The sequence below is a fragment of the Phoenix dactylifera genome, chromosome 3, assembly GCF_051530095.1.
Source record: "Phoenix dactylifera cultivar Ajwa chromosome 3, Ajwa_hap1_PhDact_Kaust_v1.1, whole genome shotgun sequence".
Taxonomy (NCBI): domain Eukaryota; kingdom Viridiplantae; phylum Streptophyta; class Magnoliopsida; order Arecales; family Arecaceae; genus Phoenix; species Phoenix dactylifera.
The window spans coordinates 15,274,256-15,293,038 of NC_143192.1; the positions used below are offsets into that span (position 1 = coordinate 15,274,256).

Genomic DNA, 18,783 nt, shown 5'->3' on the forward strand with positions numbered 1-18,783 from the left:
ACAGGCAACTATGCATCTCATGTCATCTCTAACATACTAATCTATACATAGATTCTGGATTATATGCCATCCAATTAATTGAATTGCAAGTGCTTTGTGTATATGGTTGCATGTTACTATAAGAAAATTTTAAATTAATGGGATCCAAAGTCATGGAGCAGTACCTCCAACCATTCCCTCAGTCTATGGTGTCCAAGAGGTTAGGTTCATGTAGAGAGGACAATATGTGGGTTCAGTAGCTAAGGTGATTAGGACTGCTATAGCTACTTGCTTAGATGCAACTGTCAGAACCAAAAGAGATGCATCCTAGATGATGCTTCCACTCACTTTCAACAAGATCCTAAGAACAAATGTGTAGAGGTAATGTAAAGGGAATATTAGGCTAGACTCTTTTAAAACTTGGCTTGATTTTTGGTATATGACATTGAGTTTGGTCTGTGAAACATTTTTTAACTCTTGGTTTGTTTTATGGCCATTGAATATTTGGTGGTATATGATATAGAGATTTGGTTTTAATTGGTATAGTTTGTGTTTGCATGTGGTATACATTTTGTATTTAGAGATGGTGTAAGTTCTCTCTTTTTTACAAGCATTTTAGAGAGTGTCTCTTCAAGACTGTTGATAGTACTTTCACTATTATCCATGTGATTTTGGTTGTTTGACAATTTATTGAATTGAAGCTTTGAAGGCAATTTAGTACTATGGTTAGAACTTGTGATTAATTATGAATGTATGTGATTAACTTTATTCTATATTAAGTATTGCCACAAGTAACCCAAATAGGAGTAGTGGTATATTAGTACTTAGCTCTATTTAAATAGCATGTTGAGAAAGACTATGGTCACATATTATGATTATATTGTGCACTATATTTAAATAGTAGTGCTATTATGTTGAAGTCAGGGGATCATTTTAGATCAATTGAGTAAAAACTCATTTGCTTTTAGTCCTATTTCTCTTCATCTCATATCAATTTTAAACACTTATAATAGTGAATCCTACAAGAAATCCATTTGCTTTCAGTTCAGTTGTGCTTCATTTCATATTAGTTCTGGACCCTTATAAGACTGAAACTCGACTGGACACTTATAAGAGCGAAACTCCATAAAAACTTAGTAAATAATTAAACTGATATATTCATTTTCATTAAATTATAGCTTACTGATTACAGCACAAACTTAGTAAATGATGACCTCATTACATATTCCCCAATATATCCCTTTATATATTTAACCCACCATATGGTCTTAATCGCCAAAACATTCATCCTAAGACACTAATGATATAGAAACCCTCATACATAGCCATCACGACCCCTTAAAAACCACTAAACAACTATAGAAAACCATTCACAGACACTCTAAATTTCAAATTTCAACCTAAATCCAAACAACCACCCGCAACCAAGAAGCTGGCATATACTAAGCTATATAACTCCTATTTGTTTTGTAGCTACAGAGCTCACCCTTAAGCTTCTTACTGCACTAGATTAGCTTGTTAATGATTTTCTCTCATGCATTATAGGGGGATTGCTCCAAGCAAAATAAATACAACTTCTTTTTACATCCAACAACATTTTAAAATGGGAGATTGAACTGAAAATTTGAAGAACTAGAAGGGCGATATGTGCTTCACAACACCTCATATATGGAGTATCCATAAAAGTGTAGGTCAAGATTTTCATTGGTCCACAAAATTTTCAATGAGAGGTTGTTCTTCCACAATGGCAAAAGTCCTTAAGGTGGGTCGAAGAGGAAAAGAAACCAGAGCTTACTACACCTGCTTCCATGCTGAGACTCTCTCTCACTCTCTCCCACTCTGCCACCCCTCACTTTCTAGGATCTCCCTCTAAAAGTATCTCTATCTCACCTTATGGTTTCTCTCATAGAAGAGAAATTCTTGTTATTAAAGATGGTAATCACGTGAGGTCATATGATTTTAGGCTACCTTGGCGCCAATGGCTTTCCATCCAAACAAGTTGTGACAAATTTGCTAAGGATATTTTGGTCTTGAAATGACACTAATAGGTAGGAATCATAGGCATTTGACCCAATTCCTACATACCATGTCAATGGAGATGGACATAAGGACGACACTAAGTCAAACAAGTAAATTGAGGACTTAGTTATTGAAAGCTTTTAAACTAGAGGGGACTCAAGAGAACTCAACCAAAGTTGAGAGTGTCAAAGTGTAACTTGCCCTAAAAACTAATAGATGGATTTAAGAGAAAAGATCCTTTAACTTCAAAATTACCAATTGGATACATTTATATTAGTAATAAAACAATTCAGCAAAGTTGGACCTTTATTCTTTTACCATACTACTCAAAATTTTTATGTAACTTGGGAATCCCACCAATGGTGAAAAACTAAAGCCTCAAAGTTATTTTTCAAACTCCAGAGATGACAAAAGACCTAAGGGATAGACCTTTAGCTCGTATATTTTAAAATAGTTGAACAATTAACCGAAATCTCTTTTCTTAAAAAAAGTAAAAACCATCTATACTATATACGAGTAAGGTCAAGATCCTAGACTATGACCCAACTTTCTTGGGTCTAGCATGCAAATAAAAATCAAAAGTCAACTCTAATATCCTTTTGACTCCACCTTTTACAATCTCATGAAATAAAATATTAAAAAATAAATAAAGTTGAAGGATGGATCCAAGAGTTCAAATTTTGACCCTTGTCATCTACTAGCATCAATGACCACTCCAAAGATGAGCACTATTTAGATATCATCTACAAAAGTTAAGCTCCTTTCTATGTCCGTCTTACCCTCCTCCCAACCTATGGTCTCTATCAAATAAAATCAATTTTAGCTATGTTTTGTTCTTAGATTTTTTTTTTTAAAATTTGTACCAATTATAAAAGCATTGAATCCAATAAGCACTCAAAAGATCCAAAAAGAATATAAAGGTGTAATCCCCAAAGCCCTATGATAGGTAAAAGCTATACTTGTATGCTCAAAAAATTGGTGTTGGGATCTCCACCCTCAAACTCCAAGATAGACCAATTGGAAGACATTCACACCTAAATCTCTAGCCTTTGCAATAGGCCTTAATCCCTAGGTTGAGGGTTCAAGCATAGAGGTTATTTTAGCAATCTATTCTCTAAATATAAGACGCCATAATAAATCTCTACTATGACTTATATTTTACCAAGCTCCCTGACCATCTCCTCTACAAGCCCCTAAAGGCGTAGCCACACGAACATCAACCAAGTCCAACAATACTTGAACTTGGCAATAGTAATAAGCTTAGTCATTGTAACTATTGGGTTATGTGCTACAGATCTTCTCAACTATCACCCATCCATTTGCAACCTCACTGATGAAGTGATATTTGACTTCAATATACATGGTTCTCTTACTATACATTGAATTTTTAGTCCAATTTGTTCACTAGGTTAAAAGTATTCAACTTGTCAGATCAGATCCAGTAGGACCGATGCTGCATGGTTATCATTTTATTTAATTCTTATCAAAACTAAAGACTCCATTAATATATCCCGATTAGGATAAATTCACCATGTTTCTCAAGTACTGAAAATCATGGTTTTTTCTGAAAGATGAATAATTTGTGCACTTTCGATCAAGGAAGACAACACAAATTTCTCCCTAGATCTCTTCTCTTGCTGAATGTAAAGATCGAACCAATCAAATATGGTACTTTTAGAATCTCATGGAATTTAAAAAAGAGTAAGGAGTGCATCATGTTATTTTAGCTCACATTTTTACTATGGAATAGTTGACCAAGTGAAGCAATTAATTTGTGGGCATGAGCAAATATCATGCAATCAAACCTTAACTAGATAGCAAGTCAATGTGATTACACTGTTTTGAACAAGGTATATATCACTAAAACCGCAGCTAAGAACTACAAATGCATAACATCTCTTCAGAGTACCTTAATTCTTTGCAAGACTAGGAGTAAGGAAAAGTAGCAATATGGTTATGAGCTACTGTTCCAATCCAAAGTTTGCCATTCACCTCCCTAACTTCACTAACTAGTTTCACCACCTCACCACCTCTATCTTCCAGCACCTGGACAATCTTTCCCTCCTCGTCAAAGAGAGAGATGACGGTGTACATTTTCATCCCCACCAGCCTCGCCAGAAAGCTCATCTTCAGAGGCAATCTAAAATATATACTCCTTAGCCATGGATTCTGCGAGAAGACCTCTTGGGCTGGAGTCCGGCAACAATCGATGGCCACCCAAAACTGGCCTTTCTCATTCATCCTTACATTGTCTGGAAACCCTGGCAAGTCTGCAAAGACCTCCAACTTCCCCATCTTTGGTCCCTCTAGCCAATACCTCATTATCCTGCAACATGCCATGAATCCATTAAGATATGCACTACATAAAGTCTTTTTGAGAACTATTTGTGCACATCGCAACAGTGGCAAACTCAAGCGATTATTGCATCGTGTATCACCAAATGCCTGTTGCATTTTAGTGTTCAATGATAATCACATGAAGTAGGATACTAGTTAAAAGAAAGGCGTATTTTAATTTATACGAATGTTTCTAAATGATCATGATAAAAGCTTGCCAAATGATTCATTTCTAATAAGATTTTTCTTCATAAGATTCAAACAGTTCAAACTTAATTAGTAAAAATTTATTTAGATACAATTTGTTTGGATCAAATTATGGTAGTAGTAGCTAGTGATGCTAATACTAGTAAACAAGTGCATGCTATGGTGAAGTGGGAGTGGGACAGAGGTTCTTAATTGGATTCAGCAACATAGGTGAAACTGCAACCAAGGTGTAAGCTGCATGCAAACTAGCACATAAGTGAACAAATATGTGCATGAACACGCATGCACACTGTGCATGCACATACACACACAAATGGATAGGGAGGGAGGGAGGGAGAGAGAGAGAGAGAGAGATACCTGCAATTGGTGGTCTCTGTGAAGAGCAGAAACTTTTTATCCTTTGATATCTGTACTCCATTTGGAAAAGCCAGGCCCCGCAGTACAACTTGAGTAGTCCTAGATGCTGGGTCATACCTGAGAAGCTTTCCTGTGGCTTCTCCTTCTAGCAATATTAGAAAATGATCTCTACATCAACCAGTTTCACAAATCAACACAAAGATAAAACGATCTCTACAGCACCCAGTTTCCAATTAGCACTAAAAGATCAATAATAATAGTATGGAAGTCTATGAACCAAAAATGCTCACTTTCTAGTGTATCTCATGCTAGTATCCGTGAAGAAAATAGACCCGTTGCTATGCACATCCAAGTCATTTGCAAAAAGAATAGGCCTCCCGTGCACATGAGTTGCTAGAGGTGTTGCAACGCCACCATTCGATCCTACAACCGTGAGTCCAAAGTATGCATCAGCAATGTAAAGCTCCCCAGTCCTCTCATTGAACCTTAGGCCAAGAGGCCGGCCGCACCATTTCTCATTCTTATGCTGCTTCGAAGTCGTTGAGTCCACACCATTAGCACAAACTTTCTCAGACCTTCCATGGCAACAATCATAGCATTGTTGGTTCTTAATACAACATATATATATAGTGTTCAGAACATTGAATGGAGAAACAGAGAAGGGAGATGAATGTTTTCAGTCTTGCTCACCAGTTAGGGTTAACAACTGCAAATGTTTCCCATCCGATGTTTTCGCCCATCCACCGGACAACCCGGCCATCGGCTAAGCCTGCATAAGGTCCTCGCCGCTCTGGATCGAATTCTATCGACTCCGGCCCGAAGACCTTGTCGACGAACTCGAGCCTTCCAAACCTCAGCCTGCTTTGGTTGTCTCTAGGCCACTGCTGCATGACCTGCTTGTAGGGTGCAATGGCATGCTTCACTGGTCTATAATCATGCCCACTGAGTGGACCTAGATGAAACGGGTCCATGAGAACTAGACCAAGAAACAAGACTGCGAAGAAGAGGCATGGGTTTGGCGGAAGGCCATCCTGCGCACCCAGAACCAATCTCCCCATTGGGACGCTCCAGCTTACGTTGAGGTTTATTTATTGGAAGCATGGATCATGAAGCTAGCGTGAGTGGGTGACGGTTTAGGAGTAGGTTTGCTTTTTAGTTCACACATGTATTTGGTGTGCTATGATTCTTGGTGACCTAAAAGATGGCTAGCTATAAATTTGTCTTTAGAAAATGCCTCTGGCATGTCATTGGAAAAATAATGTTCATGGTTGGAGCTAGACATGGGATTGAGGTCTATAATGGTGTCTAATAACGGTTTTAGAGGACTCCCATTACATAATACAAAAGTTTTCGAGGAGGATAGTTGGAAATAAGCTAAAAAGAGTACTTCGGGAATAGGCTAAACCCTAATTCCTAAACCAATTAGAAGTTGTTCCATTAATACAAGCACCTGCGAGAACATAATGAAAAGAAATGGATCCCAATACCTCGCTGCCTTTTAAACCAAGTAGTACTCGTCCAATTAATAGTTATAGTAAAAGGAGTGGCAGTACAAGTATGGATTTGTTTTATCCATTGTCTCGGAAGCATGGATCCCTCCCTCCCTTTCTCTTGAATTTTATAAAAAAATAATAAATAAGGGCGTATTTGGTTAGAGAGAGTTGGGCTCTGAAGTGGTAATGAAAATAGGTGACTCTAATTTCAGCTATTTGGTTAGGAAGAGTTCCATTCCTATTCTGATTCTAGAGGGGAAAGAGAATATATCCCAATTCTCTAAAATCCAATATGGACTCTCACCTAATATTCAAATCTGATTCCAATTCTGATTTTAGTCACGAAGAAAACGCCTCGAGGAATGTGACCATTCCAATCCATTTTGCTTCCCATTCCAATTCTAATTCTAATTGCGAACCAAACACACCCTAAATAAGTTCAGAATTACAATATTGGGGATAAGGAGTTAGTAGTTGAATTGTGATTAATAGAAATAGGAGAGTAGAGGACTTTCGAACCGATAAATAATAATAATAATAAGATTTTGCATGTGCTAAGAATGGATGTAAAAAAATATAAAAGCAGGAAAGGGGGAAAGAAGGAGGAAGAGAGAGGTGATGTGTGTGTGTGTATATATATATAGTTAAGCGGTTCCTGCCTACTAGAAATCTCCCTCATAGCAACACTGAAATTGTGTGGTATATATATATTTATATTTGTGCCTATCAAAATTGTCTCAGATAAAACTGAAATTTAGGTGCATATCAGATTTTGATGCTAGCTAGGTGATGTCCTTCACTATATCAATGAGAAAGCATTTCACTCCTGATATGGAAATGGAACATGTTCTTGAAAATTTGACCTCCCATATATACGAGGGAAAATGCATGTATCAAGTCTTTTCATATCTTCCCCAAGAACATGCTGGAGAGAAAATAATAAATAAATCTACAGTAGCACGCAAGCATGTTTTGCAAAGAATCTGGTAGGTGTTTTTATTTTGCTAAACCTCTTGACAACCTTAAAGAAATACCAAAGCCAATCATTTTGCGAGGAACACTCGGGCCCATTACAACACTTACCTATTGACAATAATATCATTCCATCTTGCAGGATAAAGAAATTAAAAAGCATATCAAAGAAATTTTGTTGGAACAACCTAGTTATTTGAACAATCAAGGATGGTATGATGATTATAGACAATTTAAAAAAGGAACGATGGATGCTATGCAAGAGTTTTGGTTATCCTGTGCTGAAATCCCTGCAGAATGTCATACTCAACACTAAATAGTATTTTAACTACTAATTTGAACTCAACAATTTTAACAGAATGTTGTTTTCATGATAATTAGTTCTCTTTTTTTTTTGTAAGAGATATTCAGTTCCTAAAGTAGATTAGAGAAGGAATTGGTTTCATCTCCAGATTTTGCAGCTTAGTTATTTGCAAAAACTTGTGATAAATACCAGCTCCACCGAAAATAGAAGGCACCAACTAAATGTTCCAATTGTGAAGTGAATCACTTCAAATCAAACAAAAAATCAAAAGGGGATTATGAGGGTATCAAGCAAAAATATCATTAGAGAGAAGAAACGAAAAATCGCTATTGCAAAGTCAGTCGGCTGAGATCTACGGGGAGGAAACAATGATGTTGACGGAGGAGGATGGTTAGCTAGAGTTTCAAAAAATACCACGGATTGGCAGGGGCTACCCGCAGGGAGGAGGAGAAGAAGGAGGAGGGGGAGGAGATGAAGCCGGCAAAGGAGGAGATATAGGCCAGCGGAGAGTCGAAGAAGGAGAAGGAGACCGGTGGAGAGGTAGAGGAGGAGGAGCTTGGCCAACAGTTTTCTAGGATAGAGAGGAAAGGGGCTAATGGTGGGTCAGATAGGAATTTAGGGAATATATGGAACTAGATGACATTTATAAGCGTTGTCAAGCATCATCATGTTATTGGCTTCCGATAATGCTTTTAAGCGTCATAACATAACGACACTTATCAAAAGTGTTGAAAAATTTATGTCCTTTCTCGCCGACACTTTTAAGTATCGTAATCTTCCAATGTTAATAAATTGCGTCGGCAAATTTTGGCGTAGTAGCCAACTTACCGACACTTCTTTCTAGCACCAGCTGATAACAGTTGGTATTTACTAATTTTTCTATAGTGGTCGGATCCACAACTACAATTTTTAATCTAATGGGTTATTCGGGTTGGGTCAAGTTCATGTATAATCTGGTCCCAACCCAAAATATTTAGGTCCGAGTCAAAGTCAGGTCTGTGTAAGGATATAAGCCAATACTCTAATGACTTTGCATACACTGCAAATATTTATTTTGCTGAAATCAGTAGCTTGGTCCTTCCATTCCCTTCCCAGGTTGTTCCCAGCTTTAGGCGCCTCCTTTCTCTTCTGAGATAGAACCACATTCATCTTTCATATGATTTACTTTATCGAGTGTTCTTCTTCCATCTATAGGCTTGCTCATCATCCCAACTCTTCTCGATGCTTTAGCACTCTTTCTCTTCTCCATTATTTCAGCATCAGATGTGATGATCACCCACAACCATGTCCCTCTATCCCATCTACGAGTGAGTTATCATTCTTTTCTGATGTGACCTCATATGTTTAGTGTTTCCATTTTCATGGTGATCTTGGATGGTTTCCAAACCCATGACCATGAGAATATAGTTTCTCCCTTAGGTAATAGGCATCAAAAAATGGTATATGAAAAGGAATCTAATCTAGTTGATGCTTAGAATTATTAGTTGCCGACATAAGAACATGGAGGCATCAATGATGTCATAGAATTATTAGTTGTATTAAAGATAAAATTGCTTCAACAATATGAGATGGGAAACCCCATGGATATGCTACAGAAAACTAGAGAGTTTATTATAATTTTAAGATCATTTTTTAAAAGTAGAGAAATAGAGAGAAAATGATATGATCTATGCCATTCGGATGTGGTGTGGAGATGTCAACTAGCTGGGTTTATAATTTTAAGAATTCTAATGGACAATTTATATACATTTTCTTGTCAGAGTAAGCAAATTTCTATATGGTTCAATTTAAATAAGCGGGGTAGCATCGTGACGCTGCTACCTCCTAAAGATTGCGCTCCTTTTGGAAAAAATAAGCTCCTATTGTTAAAATGTCTTCTCAGTTATATGCTTTCAGCTATTTTCTTCTTCTAAATTTAGGTCATAGCAATGGAAGTCAACACATGGTCAACACATGCCTAGTTGATAATGATTTTAAGAGTGTAGTAGCACATATTGCTCTATTCCATGTTGCACGTAACTACCTGGATAGTTGGGCCTACACCCCTGCAGTCTGCAGGCCCAAATAGTCTAGCAGATTCGGGTCGAGTCAAGTCGAGTTGTGGGGTTGCAAACCCAAAATTATTCAAATTTCAAACGGATCAAGTTGGGTCGGGTCGGGTCTGAATTCAAAAGCTCCAACTCAACCACAAAAATGGACAGTCTAATTTTAGAACCTAGCCCAGCCCCACGGGTCCTTTAAAATAGGTCGAATCGGATTTAATTGGGTTGGGTCATGGGTCAACCTGACCCATTTGCAATCTTAGATCCACACACACACACATATATTCTTACAAATTATTTTTTTACAAATATACCCTCACAAATTTACTATATGAATGCATATTCTTATAAATTATTTGTTTCTTCACTTCTATCTTTATTGAGATAAGAGCATACATGCAAAAAATAATAATTTGTAAGAGTACGAAAACAAATAACTTATACAGGTGTATAAAAAATTAAGATAATAAGCTTAAAATTGTCAAAGTACCAACGCATAATCTCCACTAGTAGGAGATCAATATGCCAACGTATAACCTCCAATTGAAGGATATTGACATACCAATACATAACTTCTACTAGTAAGGTATTTGCTAACATTTAACCTCCATTATCAAGGTAATAAGTGTCAACATATAACCCCCACTAACAAGGTATCGATGTACCAATGTATAATCCCCACTGATAGGGTGTTGATATGCCAATGTTTAACTTCCACTGGTAGGATATTGATACGCTAAGATATAACCTTCATTATCATAGTATTTGTTGCCCAGATAGACAACCCAAGAGGGGGGGTGAATTGGATTTTAAAATAATTATTACAATTATTTGATTTATGAAATACTAATTAACACCTTTTGCAAGTTGATTAATTAGATGCTATGTGCTGTGAATGAAATGAAGATAAAGAACAACAGAGCAATCACAAACACAAGGAATTTATAGTGGTTCGGAGCTAACCCTTGCTCCTACGTCCACTCCCCAAGCCTCACTTGGAAATTCACTATAACCCCTCGGATTACAGCCGGTTGTTTTACAAGCTCACAACCCAACTTGTTGTTTTACGAGATCACAACGAACTCGGTCGGTTTTCCCAGGCTCACCGACTAGAACCACCCGATTGTTTTTCCGGAATCTCAATCGAACCCTTACACCGTTGGTTTCAACCTAGGCTCACCAACAAACCTTTACACCCTTGATTCAATTCCCTGATTGAATCAAGTAAGGAACAAACGGTTTGAACAGAGACAAACAGAAAAATAGAGCTTCTAAAAAGCAGATATACAGCGATATAAATAAGAGAAAAGTTAAGAGCCCTCAAACAAGTTTATGATGATGTAGAGGAGGGCTTCTTGAACTCTGGGTCTCCTCTTGAATGTCTTGAAGACTTGAAGGCTGAAGGAGACTTCTTTAATGCTGGGAAGAGTTGGTTGAATGGAGTTAATGGCCCTCTTCCTTCTTTTCGTTGAAATCCTTTTTGGCAGATGAAGATTATGTGTTTTCTTTGTAAGGAATGTCACTTCTCTGCTTTGCTACAGTCCTCTGTGGCTATTTAAGCTATTCCCTACGGAAACTAGCCGTTAGACACACTTTACTAGCCGTTCTGCACATTCTGCACATCCTGACAATGTGTCCGTTGGGATCGGAGTCGACTCGCGCGATCTGGAGTCGACTCGGCTGTAGCAGGAGTCGACTCATGCTTTTCTGGAGTCGGCTCGACAACTGTTCTGGATTTGAATTAAAGTGGTCATCTCGACTGGGAGTCGACTCGACTTAACCCGGAGTCGACTCTCCAAAAACTGGAGCTGACCTTGCACTTTTGGAGTCGACTCATTCCAAGGAATCCATAGAGGTATTCTTCAACTTTGCTCACTCGAGTCGACTCGGAAATTCTGGGAGTCGACTCGGCGCTCAGAGCCCGAACTCCCGATCTTCTGTCTTTTGGCTCGTGCAGTCTTGGAGTCGACTCGGACTGTTTCGGAGTCGACTCGGCTCTCAGTATCCGAAAAACAGTCTTCTGTCTTTTTGGAGTAGCGCTGCCTTGGAGTCGACTCAAACTGTCCTGGAGTCGACTTGCGTCTCAGAGACAACAATACTGTCTTCTGTCTTTTTGGGGTCGCGCTGTCTCGGAGTCGACTCGGGCTTTGCGGGAGTCGACTCGGCTCTCAGTGTCCGAAAGTTGCTCTCTGACTTTTGCCTTGTATTACACTGAGAGTCGACTCTCGCTTTCTTTGGAGTCGACCTGCCAACCATCGGAGTCGACTCGCGTTCCTCAGGAGTCGACTCGGCTCTCAGGGACCAAAATACATTCTCTGTCTTTCTGTCTGTAACTCCCTGGAGTCGACTCATACTACTCCGGAGTCGACTCGGCAAGCATCGGAGTCGACTCGCGTCTTCAGGAGTCACTCGCTGACAGATTTTGAGTTGGGTTTTTCTGTTTGTCTGTCAGTTCTCAGTCGGAGTCGACTCGAAACGTTCCGAAGTCGACTCAAGCCTGTGCCAATGCTTCTGATACGCTTGGAGTCGACTCGTAATATCCCGGAGTCGACTCGAGTCTCAGACTTTGGTTCAGATTCACTTCTTAACTTATCCAAAATGTCTTGAACCAAATCTAGAGACACTTAACCATAAATTTACAAGATTTTTACTGAAACACTAGATTGAATTCATTAGTAAACATAAGATATACTCAAATGCTTTGAGCTCATCAAAATCAAATAGGGTTATAATCAATCACACCACAATCTCCCCCTTTTTGATGATGACAAAACATTGAGTATATGTAAAGTGAATTGCTCAACAAATAAGGAAATTTATAATAAAATTTTAAAATGAATTCAAGTGTCTGGTTATTTAATTTATCCAAACTTGAAAGGTGTGAAACAATAAATTTTGGAGTTAAAGCTCCCCCTTTCATTTGGAATTATATAAGCCTTCATGTCATGCAATCAATTGTTTGGCTTATATATATTTAATGATTTTGCTTTCTTAAAAAATTCAGATTCTCCCCCTCAACATATGCATTCAACTTTGTTTCGATTCTCTGAATTTTCTTTTAGTGCGTTGAAGCTTTTGAACTTTTTGGTTTTTAGAGGAAAAATCTACCAATTTGTTCTTAAGTATGATTCAACTAATCTCCGAATATCCCTTGAATAGATTCTGGAGATTACTCCATTAGGAGCCCCAATAGAGAGATAATGAGCCTCGAGGTATCGAATCCACTAAGAACAAATTCTTGTGTGTTATAAAAGTTTTCTTTTTATTGATTTTCATTGATTCCCTTTACATGTCTATTCAATATATTTCTTCCCCTTTTTGTCATCATAGCAAAAAGGAAGTAAGCAGAACACACAAGCAGTTAGAGATTAAATTGCACAGTATTGAAGAAAATTGTCTACTCATTGTATTGATGTATGTGTAGGTACATTTGTGAATACAAAGAGTAAAGCAGTAAATACATGTCAAAATACACAAAATAAGCTAGGGCTTCCTCGAGGATGTGGCTCCTCTGCTCAGTCTTGATTGTTCCATTAGGAGACTGACTCCATCCGTGACGTTCCCTAGCTGGGTGATAATGGCCGAGGTGGCCCGACTGTGCGTCGTGGAGAGCTCAGTCAGAGTCTCCTGAAGTGTATCCAGCTTGGCGATCAACACATTCGCCAAGCGCTCGGCCCCCTGATTCAGGCTGCCCATGTCGTGTCGGATGTCATCTTGCATCTGTCTTGTGTTGCTTGTGACATCGCTCATGTTGGAGAATTGGGCTTGTATCAGGCTCCTGACGTTGAAGATCTCCTCCCTCAGATGAGCCGTCATCTCGGTCACGGCTGATAAGGAGGGAACTAACGCAGAAGAAGGGGCAGTGGCTGGACCTCGGAGCTCCCTCAGCAGGTCGTCCCGAAGATCCCGTACAATCTCCTGCCGCAACTCCCGGAGCTGCTCAGGAGAAATCTGGACCTCCATCGGCTGAGTGGGTGGAGCTGAGGAGGAGGGTCCGGCTGAGGTGAATGGTGCTGAGGTGGAGGGAAAGGTAGGATAGTCAGAATCTGGATCAGGACTGGGGGAGCGTCTAGTGGTAGGTGTAGAGGAGGATGGTTTCCTGACCCAGGTTCCCTCTACCTTATGAAATCCCATGCTGTGTAGGGTTCCCTCACCCATGCAATCTGTCCATCGCAGTGCGCAAGAGGGTTCCCCCTCAGGAATGGGGATCTCAGACTCCCTAAAGATAAGGGTGTATAGCATCCCATATGGAAGGGTGAGCCTAGGTTTATCTAGTGGCTCACATAGGTATTTGTAGATCAGTTTGGGAAAGTTAATAGGGGTGTCTTGGAGAATGTAGTACATGAGAGCTAGGTCCCTCTCGGACACAAAGTCAAAACGGCCGGTTTTAGGGAATAGTGTCCTAGAAATAATGCTCAGGAGGAGCCGCATTTCAACTGACAGTGAACTAGCGGACACCTCATCGAGTGGGGACTGGGGTGGACTCCCTAAAATGGTCGTAAGGGCCTCAGTCCTATCCTCTGGGTGTGTAGGAAATACCCCAACTTGGGAAAGATGTAGGATTTGTGCTATGAAATCCTCAGAAATGAATAGAGGGACACCCGCTACGGTTCCCTGTATCCCCCCATTGCCCCTATGCACTGTTCCATAGAACTCCCTAACAAGACCTGGGTATGTGGGGAGATCTAATGAACAAAAGAACTCTAAACCTTGGCCCCTCAACCTATCTCCTATGGTGAAGCCCTTTCGGGAGAGATAGTCGAAGTTGACGTATCTTCCGGTGGAGACCGCCTTCCCGGCGCATGGTCGTGAGGGAACCGGCCTCGGCGGGGAACGAACTGGAGGTTGTGGCCTCACGGGATCGTTCCGAGCCTTGGACCGTCGCTCGGCACCGGTCGTGGGTTGGGGCCTCTTCCGGCTTGGGACAACCATTTTTCGAGGCATCCTTGACCTAGGGATGGGGTAAAAACCTAAGGGACGGAAGAAGGTCGACGAAAAAGCCCTAACGACGGTCGGAGACGTTGTCGGAGACGGCTCTAGGGTTTGTGAACAGTGGAGGCGGTGAATAGAAGTGTTGATTAAACGCTTGGATTAGGGTTAAAAACTCGGATCCCGACCTCGAGTCGACTCCTGTAAGTCGCGAGTCGACTCGACCTCGAGTCGACTCCAAAATATGCGCGAGTCGACTCCCCTTATGCTTCCATCGGCCTCGAGTCGACTCCCGTCTATGTGCGAGTCGACTCCTCGTCATGAGCCGACTCTAAAACGTATCCGAGTCGACTCGAACTCTGGCACGCACCTAAAAATTATGCTATTTTCGTACCAAACAAGGGATAATCACTAAGTTATGATCTGATTTGATGATTATATATGAGAAACTCCATATTTAACACAAGTTAATCATCAAAATCAATGAACTAGAGGAGAATATCACTAGGATGGATCAATCACTCCTAATCCTCTCCTAAGCACACTAAATCTCTCTTCACTCAAGGGTTTTGTGAAGATGTCTGCTAGTTGATCATCTGTGCAAATAAATTAAAGTGTAACATCACCATTCAATACATGATCTCTTATGAAGTGATGTCTTATTTCAATGTGTTTGGTTCTTAAGTGCTGAATTGGATTCTTAGTTAAGTTAATAGCACTTGTGTTGTCACAATTAATGGAAATTTTATCTTGTTTAATTTCATAATCTTCCAATTGTTGTTTGATCCACATGATTTGAGCACAACAGCTCCCGGCTGCAACATATTCAGCTTCAGCAGTAGATAATGCAACCGAGTTTTGTTTCTTGCTAAACCATGAGATTAAATTTTCTCCTAAGAATTGACACAACCCGCTGGTGCTTTTTCTATCAAGTTTACAACCAGCAAAGTCTGAGTCTGTGTATCCTATTAAGTTCAGGCTAGATTCTTTAGAATACCATAAGCCTATATTTTTTGTTCCTATTAGGTATTTAAAGATTCTCTTGACTGCAATTAGATGAGATTTCTTAGGATAGACTGATATCTAGCACACATGCATACACTAAACATGATATCAGGTCTACTTGCAGTGAGATACAATAAAGATCCTATCATACCTCTATACATCTTTTGATCTACAGATTTACCTGATTCATCTTGGTCTAATTTGCATGATGAGCTCATGGGTGTGCTGATTGACTTGTTTCCCTCCATATCAAACTTCTTAAGCATCTCCTTGATGTATTTAGCTTGATTGATGAAGATCCCTTCTTTAGATTGTTTGATTTGAAGCCCGAGGAAATAGTTCAGTTCTCCCATCATGCTCATCTCAAACTCACTCTGCATCAAGTCAGCAAATTCTTCGCAGAGGCGATTGTTAGTAGCACCGAAAATAATATCATCAATATAAATCTGTACTACTAGCATATCTTTGTTTTTCTTCTTTAGAAATAGTGTTGTATCTACATTTCCCCTAGAGAACTCATGTTCTAGTAGAAATTTGCTAAGTCTTTCATACCATGCTCTAGGTGCCTGTTTCAAACCATAAAGTGCTTTGTTCAATTTATACACATGATTGGGGTATTGATGTTTTTCAAAGCCAGGAGGTTGTTCTATATATACCTCATCATTAATATACCCATTCAAAAATGCACTTTTTACATCCATTTGAAATAATTTGAACTCCTTAGAGCATGCAAATGCTAGTAATAATCCAATTGCCTCAAGTCTAGCTACAGGAGCAAAGGTTTCATCAAAATCTATACCTTCTTCTTGATTATAGCCCTTTTCTACTATTCTAGCCTTATTCCTAATTACAATTCCATTTTCATCAAGCTTATTTTTATATATCCATTTGGTACCTATAATTGAATATTCAGAGGGTCGTTCAACTAGGTTCCATACCTTGTTTCTAGTAAATTGGTTTAATTCCTCTTGCATTGCATTTATCCAATTTACATCATTTTCAGCTTCTTCTACGTGTTTGGGTTCAAAATGTGAGACAAAAGCTAGATGATTATTTAAGTTCCTAAGAGATGCTCTAGTCCTAACAGGTTGAGATGGATCATCTAAAATCAGTTCCTTAGGATGCCCGTGAGCATACCTCCAAGCTTTATCCATCCCATGATCCACAATAGCCTCTTGGCTTGATGATGCATTTCCAATTAATTTTTGTTCATCATCTTGTAATGTCATCTCATCAATCTTTTCTTCAAGAATTTTAGCATCATCATCAAGGTTAACTCTCTTGCTAGAAGAGATATCACTAGAATCATCAAAAACTACATGTATAGATTCTTCTATAACTAGGATTTTTTTATTAAAAACTCTATAGGCTTTACTAGTTGTAGAGTACCCTAAAAATATACCCTCATCAGATTTAGAGTCAAATTTTCCTACATTATCTTTCCCATTATTATGAACAAAACACCTACAACCAAAGACATGAAAATAGTTTACTTTTGGTTTTCTGTTTTTCAAAAGTTCATAAGGTATTTTCTTTATAATGGGTCTCAATAAAACTCTATTTAAAATATGACACGAGGTATTAATGGCTTCTCCCCAAAAGTACTTAGGGAGGTTACTTTTGCATAACATAGTTCTAGCCATTTCCTCTAGAGTTCTATTTTTTCTTTCTACAACTCCATTTTGTTGTGGTGTCCTAGGTGCAGAAAAATTATGAGTTATCCCCTTTTTACTACAAAACTTATCAAATAAATAATTTTCAAATTCGGTTCCATGGTCACTCCTAATAGCTATGACTGAAGTATCTCTAGCATTTGTTACTTTCTTATGAAATTTCTTAAAAACTGAAAATGCTTGATCTTTATGAGCTAAGAACATGACCCAAGTGTATCTAGAAAAATCATCTACAATAACTAGACCATATTTATTTTCACCTAGACTTGTGGTTCTAGTTGGTCCGAATAGATCCATGTGTAGTAGTTCTAGAGGTCTAGAGGTAGAGACACAATTAATGGATTTAAAGGAGTTCCTTGATTGTTTGCCATATTGACAAGCTTCACATATTTTATTCTTTTAAAACTTTAGTTTTGGCAAACCTATCACGGAATCTCTTTTAACTAGTTTTGATATTGTGTCCATGCTTGCATGACCTAACTTACGGTGCCATAACCAACTAGCATCATTATCCTTAGTTTCATTAACAACTAAACATGGGTTATGTTTGGCAAGATCCTCAAGGTCTACTACATACACATTCCCACGTCTTATTCCTTTAAAAACTAAACTATTGTCATTTGAGTTGGTTATGATGCATAGGGATGGTTTGAACAAAACATCAAAACCTCTATCACACAATTGACTAATGCTAAGTAGATTATGCTTAAGACCATCAACATATCGAACATTATCAATAAAAGTTGAAGGGGTAATTTGTACTTTACCTATACCAATGATGTGACCTTGGTTATTGTCTCCAAAAGCCACAGCACCTCCCTTCTTAGCTTCAAGGGTGAAGAATTGATCCTTGTCACCCGTCATGTGTCTTGAGCAGCCACTATCCAAGTACCAACAATTTTTGTCGACCTTGGCTGCAAGACACTCCTACACAAGCAAATCATATAATTTTAGGTACCCAAGTTTTCTTGGGTCCTTCATGGTTAGTAATGTTGGTTCCTTTTGGAACCCAAACCCTTTTAATTTTTCTTTTAGTTTTTTCTTTTCTATAATCACACACATTTGCTTTGTGTCCTAATGTTCCACAGCAAAAATATATTATTTTCTTAGTTGCTTTCTCCTGCTTTAACAAAGAAATTACTAAGGAGTTTTTGCTTATTTTTAGGTTTATACCCTAAACCAGCTCTATTGAACACAGCTCGTTGACTATTAAGTATCATTTCTAATTTTTCTGAACTATAAGTAAATTTTTCTACAAAAGGCTTGTACTTCTCAAGTTCTAGTGCCAACTTTTGTTTTTCTGTTTTTAGTGCATCTAAGTCTTTTGTGAAATTACTTTCAATAGTTTGTTTATCCTTTTTAAGTTCAGAAATTTCCTTGGCTAGTTTTTCGTTATCTTTACTCAAGGTATTAGTTTTTTGAATTAACATTTGGTTGCTTGTCTTAAGTTCTAAATTTTCTTTAGT

General features: G+C 38.7%; 1 protein-coding gene across 1 annotated transcript; it reads right to left on the bottom strand.

Moving 5' to 3' along the window:
* Nucleotides 1–3,924: 3,924 nt before the first annotated feature.
* LAP3 (Calcium-dependent phosphotriesterase superfamily protein) lies at nt 3,925–5,900 on the bottom strand. The gene is made up of 4 exons (XM_039122780.3): nt 5,590–5,900; nt 5,190–5,474; nt 4,900–5,067; nt 3,925–4,324 (listed from the first exon to the last, which is right to left on the bottom strand). Exons 1-4 carry the CDS (start codon nt 5,868–5,870, stop codon nt 3,925–3,927), a joined length of 1,134 nt encoding a protein of 377 aa, XP_038978708.3. The 5' UTR covers nt 5,871–5,900.
* Between the last annotated feature and the right edge of the window lie 12,883 nt (nt 5,901–18,783).

Bases quoted from the DNA above. Each gene is read 5' to 3' on its own strand.
- LAP3 (XM_039122780.3), bottom strand. From the start codon at position 5,870: ATGGACCCGTTTCATCTAGGTCCACTCAGTGGGCATGATTATAGACCA. The intron at 5,475-5,589 runs GTGAGCAAGACT...TTGCCATGGAAG, and splicing joins GCAGTTGTTAACCCTAACTG to GTCTGAGAAAGTTTGTGCTA. The intron at 4,325-4,899 runs GTATCTCTCTCT...GGCATGTTGCAG, and splicing joins ACAGAGACCACCAATTGCAG to GATAATGAGGTATTGGCTAG.